Source organism: Echinops telfairi, unplaced genomic scaffold (genome assembly GCF_000313985.2).
Source record: "Echinops telfairi isolate 266 unplaced genomic scaffold, ASM31398v2 ScPeMD7_2;HRSCAF=8, whole genome shotgun sequence".
Lineage (NCBI taxonomy): Eukaryota > Metazoa > Chordata > Mammalia > Afrosoricida > Tenrecidae > Echinops > Echinops telfairi.
In genome coordinates, this window is record NW_022103898.1 from 49,802,458 (window position 1) to 49,810,312 (window position 7,855).

The following is a 7,855-nucleotide window of genomic DNA, read 5'->3' on the forward strand; positions in this document are numbered from 1 at the left end:
GCATAAGCAAATGTAGTGAAGAAAGCTGATTATTCCCGGCTATTAAAAGATATTGTGTCTGGGTTCTTAAGGCCTTGAAGTTTAAAAGGTGACCATCTAAAAGGGAAGCAACACAGTTCACATGGAAGAAGCACACCAGCCTGGGTGATCATGAGGTCTCGATGGGAATAGATATCAGAAGTTCAAAAACAAGCAACCAATGACATGAAGAAGCTTAGGCAGGACAGTCCCTCCTAGAAGGGCTGCTCTGAAGGGATAAGTATATCCAGGGTGAAATATAGCATTGTTGAAACACATATTTCCTCCCCCTAGTATTACAGTCTTAGTTTTACCTCAATAATCCTGTTAGACCTGAGTATGTTCATTTGTATGATTAAGATCATTTGATGCATGAAATCCAAGATAGATAAACCCCTCAGAAATAGTAATGGGAGTAATGAGTCCCTGAGAGTCCAGAAAGAGATGGGGGGTGGGGGGATAGAACAGGGAACTGAAAACAACGATGACTATAACCCCACTCAAGGGAAACAAATAACAGAAAGGTGGGTGAAGGGATACATTGGATGGTGTAAGATATGAGCAAAAAAAAAGGAATAACAATAATAATTTTTAATATAATGGCAAGTGTTCATCAGGGAGAGCATGGAGAGGGCAGGAATAAAGGGGAGCTGATATCAAACAATGCAAGAAGAAAGAAAATGTTTTGAAAATGATAGTGGCAGCAATTGTACAATCATGCTTGATCTAATTGAACTATGGATTGTTATAATATCTGTAAGAGCTCCCAATAAAATCAGATAAAAAAGGAAATATCATAATAAAGCAAGAGTTCAAGACTAAAAAAAAAGCTTTATTTTTAGTTATTCTTATACTTTTAATTGGGCTCTTTCAACTCAGACTTCTTAAACTTCATTTTTTTCTAAGTATCATAAGACTATAGTACCTTTTATAACCTTCTTTTTATAACCTGTCCCTCTCTGCATTAAACCACAACTCTAGCAAAAGTAAAATGCAACCCATTATTTTTATATGCATGTGCTCTAGCCAGAGAGTTTTAGTCAAAGTACTTAAGAATCATATTCAGATGTATTTCCCAAATCGTAATTTCGAGATGCCATTACATTCACACATATTACGGCAACGATTCATTCATTTCCCACACAATGCTCTTACAATTTGTCACGCCATAATGAAAGGCTATGATCTCTTACGGAGTTGTTGCTTGTTGCTTTTTAAAAATTGTTTTATAAAAGAAGTAAATAATCTCTAGTATAGGCATGAACAAAAGGAAAAGTAAGCTGCCTTCCAAGAGATGCTAAGAGTTTAGATTTTCGGCTACACCTGGTAGTTGATCAGTCACAGCTGATTGAATTTCCATTGTTCATTGATTGTACCTGCCAGGCAATCCATCCTTGCTTATGTAATTGCAGCATTCCTGTAGTTCACTGTGTTCTCTCCTGAAGGTTCAGCAGCATGACAGGCTGAGAAAATTAGCTATGGCACAACACTGAGCTACTGACCTTCAGAATATAAAATAAGGCCTATCTTTTAAACTTGGTCTTTCTTGTTGATGAGGTTATTTTGAGAGACTGGATTTCTAATAGGCCATTTTTCATACTGGCAATGTACCTTCTTAAATTTTTTAAAAAAATATTTACAAAAGTGATTATATTCTAAATTCAAAGTCCTGTATATACTCGTGTATAAGCTGAGTTTTCCAGCACATTTTTAATGTAGTTTTTGTGGTAACATTACTATAGGTACCTTGGCTGGTATTCGGGTCAGCTTATACTCGAGCATATACGGTACGCTGTTGTTAGTTTCTGTGGAGTTGTCTCTGTCATAGTAACTCTACATACCACACTAAGAAGCACTGCTCAATTCTATGCCAGTCTCACAGCCGTTCATTCCTGTTGGAGCCATTGTTAGAGCCACTTGTCAATCCAACTCACCAACCTTGCCTCCACTACACATATTAAGTCTACATCTCCAATACACACATGACAGGGTTTCAAAATGTTGTGGAAAAATGCAACTAAAAGATTATTGATTTTTTTCTTCATTTTGAAGCCCTAGAGGAACAACAATTTTAAATTAAATAACAACTGGGTCAAACAAAGCCTAACTGCAGACCTGTGGCTTGATTATTCCCTGAAGTCTAAGAAGTTAATGCAAATGCTTTAGCTTACTACTACAAATCCAAGACCATCCGGAAAACACCTTCTCTGAAAACACGTATCAGTAACTCAAAAATGACCACTCTGTGTGGATTCTCAAGACTGGAACTAGTCACGGGAGTAGAAAGCCTTGTCTTTCCCTCAGGGAGCACTGGGGGTTTCCAAGTGCTAACCTGCTGCTTAGTGGAGAGCGCAGAAGCACCAGGGCTCCTTCTGGTCCATTATACCATCCTCCAAACACACCAACTCTTCCTTATCTCTATGGTTTTGTCATGTTGTTTTCTACACACAAATATCTTTGCTTCTCTAAAATTCAATTCAAATGCTACCATTTCCCCGAAACTTCCTGCATCATGCAGATGTATGGCAGTCTATAGTCCATATTCCGAGATACTGGTTCCTAGTGAAATATGTGGGGCACTGTGGCTGTACATTTTTAAATCTATTCTTTTAATTTAGTCCTAAGGAATATATATTTTTATTGTCTTCATTTAACAAATACGATACTGAGGTTTCTCCAAGTTAAGTGGCAGAGTTAGAGTTAAACACTGCCCTGTTTAGAACAGAAAGCTCTTGTGCTGGTAATTCAATATAAGATAGCGATTCCATATGAGTAGTCCCTGGAAGGTGCAAACAGTTAGTGCACTCAGCCTGAAACTAAGAGATTGGCGAGTCGTGTCCACCCAGAGGTGCCTGAGGAGAAAGGTCCAGTGATCTCCTTATTAGAACAAGGAGTCACTGAAAACTTGATGTAGCACAGACTTTAGTTCATCTTTGACACCTTCCTTATGTCCGACCTTCCTTACGATGCTTGGTCCTTCTCAAAACTGTTGTTTTATGTGTTTCACCATTCCTACAAACTTGTTATAAAGCTTCGATGACTTGGGAAGATGTCCAATTAAAATTTATTTTTTTATATTAGCCCTTCCCTCAAAAATTATTTTTCCCATGGGGAAAAAAACCACCCTTTCTGCCTGCCTTCCTTTCTTTATTTTTGGCACCTTAACACGAATAAAACTAACACATTTCTGAGAGAATTTGGCTGCAACCATACACTGCTTTGTATACCTGTTTAAAAACACTGTGTTTAGACTAAACCTGTGCATGTATCTAAAACCAAGCAGCAGTTGTTACTTACTCTTGGATCTGCAATTAGGTATCCAATACAGTAATAGAGTCCCAATAAATTCCCACTGATGAAATGAAATTTGAATTTAAGCGTTTGGTCTCCTACGTCTACTTCCCTTCCCAATACCAATTTTCCAACATAATGTTGTGAGTACAGTTAAACCACACTGCTGAAATAACTAGACTCAAAAGATTTATCTCTTACTCATGAACAGAGTGGGCTACAGGGCTGGCCCCAATCAGAGTGAAACTGACCCCCTTCCTAGAGGATAACACTAACCCTACAAGTTGGGGAGATGGGCCAGCATGCCACCCCACACGGAAGCAGACCAAGAAGGAAAACAAGAAAGAGATGATCTAGACCCCATAGCGTCACACCAAGTCCTGAGGATGACACCACGGCAAGGAGCAGCTATGGCACAGAGAGGACTGTAGGGCTGACGATGTCCCTCGATGGAGCATACCGCGACAGAGGACAATACTGGGGTCACATAGAGGGGAGTTAGTCCAGACTGAATCCCCCACAGCGGGCAAGCCAAGAAGGGAACATGACAGATCAGCAACAGGAGCAAAGCAAAGCCACAAAGGAGCCCAAGAAACAGACTTCAGGCCAGGAGGGACAGTTCCTGGAATCCCCCAGGATCAGTGGGGAGATAGTCATAAAGGTCAGCAGACAGAAGTGGAATTATGTATGCTTTTTTATGGTTATTATTTTCTTCTTATTATTATTATTAGTTTCTCTTTTCACGCAATCTTTTGTTTTCTTTTTGTTTTGTCTCCATTGTTGTTGGTTTGCCTACCTATTTAAGATAGCCTTGGGAAGCAAGTTCAAGGAGAAAACAATGGGAGCTAAGGTTTGGAGGGACTTGGGGGAGGAGGAGGCAGAGGAAGGGAGCAGTGAGAAAACACCACCATAGACAGGGGACCAACAAGGAAATTAAAATCAACAACGAGGAGCACGTAGAGATGCTGGGGGTGTTGGAGCAACAGCAATCCAGCTGAGAGGAATTACTGAGAGGCAGAAGAAGAGCAAGAGTGATAGTGGGGCAGGAGGAAACAGGAAAAATCCAGGAAGCAAAACTATGGATAGAGGTATGAGCATAGGTGTGTATATATATATAAATCCATTAATTTGTAAAGATAGTGGTATTGTCATATGTACATATATTTATATGGCAATGCAACCTAGCATTTTGTGATGCTCACCCTCCAAGCACGATTGCTGAAGACAAAATGGGTGCACAAGCAAATGTGGTAAAGAAAGCTGATGGTGCCCAGCTATCAAAAGATATAGTGTCCGGAGTCTTAAAGGTTTGAAGTTAAACAAGCAGCCATCTAGCAGAGAAGCAACAAGCCCACATGGTAGAAGCACACCAGCCTGTGTGATCATGACGTGTCAATGGGATAAGGTATTAGTCATCAGAAGATCCAAAACAAATATATCAATGCAAATAATGGGGGTCAGAGTGGAGATCCAAAGCCCATCTCTAGATAATTGGACATTTCCTCACAGAAGGGTCACAAGAAAAGAATGAGACTACCAGGGTGCAGCACAGCATTGACAGAACACACAACATTCCTCTAGTCAGGGGTCTTCAAACTACGGCCTGCAGGCCACATGCGGCCCACCGAGGACATTTATCCAGGCCGTCGGGTGTTTTTGCCCCATGTTGTATTTTACTTCAAAATAAGATATGTGTAGTGTGCATAGGACTTTGTTCATAGTTGTTTTTCTTTTAACTATAGTCCGGCCCTCCAATGGGTCTGAGGGACAGTGAACTGGCCCCCTGTTTAAAAAGTTTGAGGACCCCTGCTTCTAGTTCTTTAATGCTTCCTCCTCCCCACTATCATGATCCCAGTTCTACCTTACAAATCTGGCTACACTGGAGAACATACACTGGTACAGATAAGAGCTCTGGACACATCGAATCCAGGACAGATAAACCCCTCAGGAAGAGCAATGGGAGTAGTGATGCCATGAGGGTAGGGGGAATGTGGGGGGAGAAGGGGTAAAAACAGGGAACTGACTATAATGATGCACAATACCCCCCTACCCAGGGGGATGAACAATAAAAATGGACAAAGGGAGACAGTGGTTGGTGTAAGATATGAAAATAATAGTTTATAATTTATCAGGGGTCCATGAGGGTGGGAGAGTAGGGGAAGGAGGGCAAAAAAGTGGAGTTGATACCAAGGGCTCAAACAGAAAGAAAATATTTTGAAAATGATGAAGGCAACATATGTACAAATGTGCTTGACACAATCGATGTATGGAATGTTATAAGAGATATAAGACATCCCTACCCCCAGCCAGTCCTGGGACTTTGGGGCTCAGCTCAAGGGGAGTCCCTCTGGGACATGGGTTCACAGTGAACAGTGTGACCCTTTGCTGGGCATGCCTACACAGTAGGGGATGCTGGCCCCTCTAGGGTTTCCATATGGGCTCCAATACATTTCTTCCCTTTTGCTTAAAAAAAAAAAAAGATATGCAAGAGCCCCTACTAAAATGATTTATTTATTTTTAAAAATAATTATTTTTAAAGATTTATCTCTTAATCTCGTTTATCTTTTAAACCACTATAAACAGGTATAATTCCAAGTGTACAAAGATGAAAATACAGACAAAATGTAATCAAATGTTAGCAATCTACAGTGTCCTGAAATTTTAGAATTCAAGAGATTCCCTGTTTGCAAAATTATTTAATGATTTCCTGGTCCCCAAATACTTGTGATGTGACAATGTAAATACTACTATTAATTTTCTTCTGACCCTTGTAGTACAAAACATGATCACACTCTACTCCATGTACATTTGAGGAAATTGAAGCGCGGGGAGGTTACCGTGCCCTTGATCACATAATCGGTCCCCGTGAGATTCGGGTGACAGGGCCAAAAGAACCCACGCTCTTCATCATTTTGATTTCTGGAAGGCAGAGGACTGTTGTGTGTCTAGTTCTTATCCAGGTACACAGTAAGCCAACAAAAACTCACTGCCACGAGTCCCTTCTGATTTATAAGGACACTAGAAGACAGAGTAGAACTGCCTTGGTGGGTTTTCAAGACTGTCAATCTTTTGGAGACCAGAAAGCCAGGAGCTGCTGGCGGTTTTGAAGTGCAAGTTCTAAAGGGAATAACATGGGCCGAGTTAACACTCAGGAGAGGAATGGGCATGGTCTGGGCAAAGAACAATCTCTGGCTGGATGGTCCTTCTGCACTCCAGGTCTCCTGCTCTGGCCAGGGAGACTTGGCCAAAGCTAAATCTCCTATCAGCCCTCCCATGTCACTGCTGAGCAATGTTTCTCAACTTTTACAGGAAACAGCCAGCCCCCTCGGTGTCTGGCAAAGGAGTGCTGTGGTGTAATAGGGCGTTTGGTTGTGAAACACGAGTCAGTGGTTTCATCCCACTGACTCAGTAGTGGAAAAGACCTGGGAGCTGCTCCTTTGAAGATTCTAAGGCAGGAAACCTTATGAGCAGGTCTACTGTAACCTTTAAGTCTCTATGAGAGAATCAACTGGAAGCCAGCACACCTTAACAAGGCCCACCCCTCCCCTCCAGCAGAGGAAAGCAACTACACCCTTGGGGGCTAGGAATACCATCCATTTATGAACAGTCTGCTTCATCTGCGATGTCCAGGCAAGTGTGGCGTCTGCATTGCAATGCAGCTGTTGATTTTACTATAAAAGCCAATGTTAACAGCGACATGATTGCAGCGACAGATATAAAAATCTTTATTCCTACCAAGATTTCTAACGTCACCTGGTCTCTATCTGCATCTTTTTGTTCCTGGGTACCCATGCTGCAGTTTCATGTACACAGACTTTGGCTCCAGTCTAAACTACTTGGCATGGCAAAGACAGCCCTTCCCCATCCAATTCCTAACTCACCAACCCCATTTCCCACCACGTCAGCCAATCCAATTACTTGTAATCACAGTCCCATTTCAAAGTGTTCAAATCTCCTGGATTTTAACTCTCAGGCGCTGATGAACCTTGACAAGACACATCATCGCAAACACTGCTGTAAGTCTCATGCTACTGATGTCTTTCCTCAACTCTCTTGCTCCGTGCAGCGTGTGGCACGAGGCAGTTCTTGTGCAGACTGCCTGCGTTAGCTTATGCAGCTGGCTCCCTACAGGGCCGCGCTGTCCCTGGGGGACAGTCATCTTAGCATCCCAAGGGTTAAGCAGAGCCTTGCCACACAGGTAAACGTGTGTAGCAAACGAAAGCGAATCCTCCAAGAGAAGAAGTGGGGAAAGCTGAGCAGGAGAGTGAGATGTAAAACAAATGCAAAGGTCTCTGAGAGTTCGTCGTGTTAGACAGAACAACTCCGGGGTCCAGGGCCCCTGGACGTCAACTCGAGGCCAGACAAACAGTTCGGGGAGATCGGGGTTGGCGAAGGAGGTACTCACCAACTGGTGGAAGGCGGGTGTCGGTTTTCGAGGGTTTTGGTCCAGGGCTTGTACCAGCTGATCTGCTCGGCGGCTTTGCCCCAGAACCGCTCGGGGTCGGCCACCGAGGCCGCGAAGTGCGTCCTGTACTCGCCGCCGCCG

The 7,855-nt window shown here is 42.5% G+C and overlaps 1 protein-coding gene across 1 annotated transcript in view; it reads right to left on the reverse strand.

The window, feature by feature from the left end:
• The window catches only part of ACSS3 (acyl-CoA synthetase short chain family member 3), a 187,921-nt gene that overhangs the window by 179,396 nt on the left and 670 nt on the right, over positions 1 to 7,855 (reverse strand). Inside the window, exon 2 of the mRNA XM_045288656.1 lies at positions 7,715 to 7,855. This exon is cut by the window's right edge and continues 63 nt beyond it. Coding sequence (XP_045144591.1) covers positions 7,715 to 7,855 — 141 coding nt within the window. The remainder of the gene's footprint in view (positions 1 to 7,714) is intronic.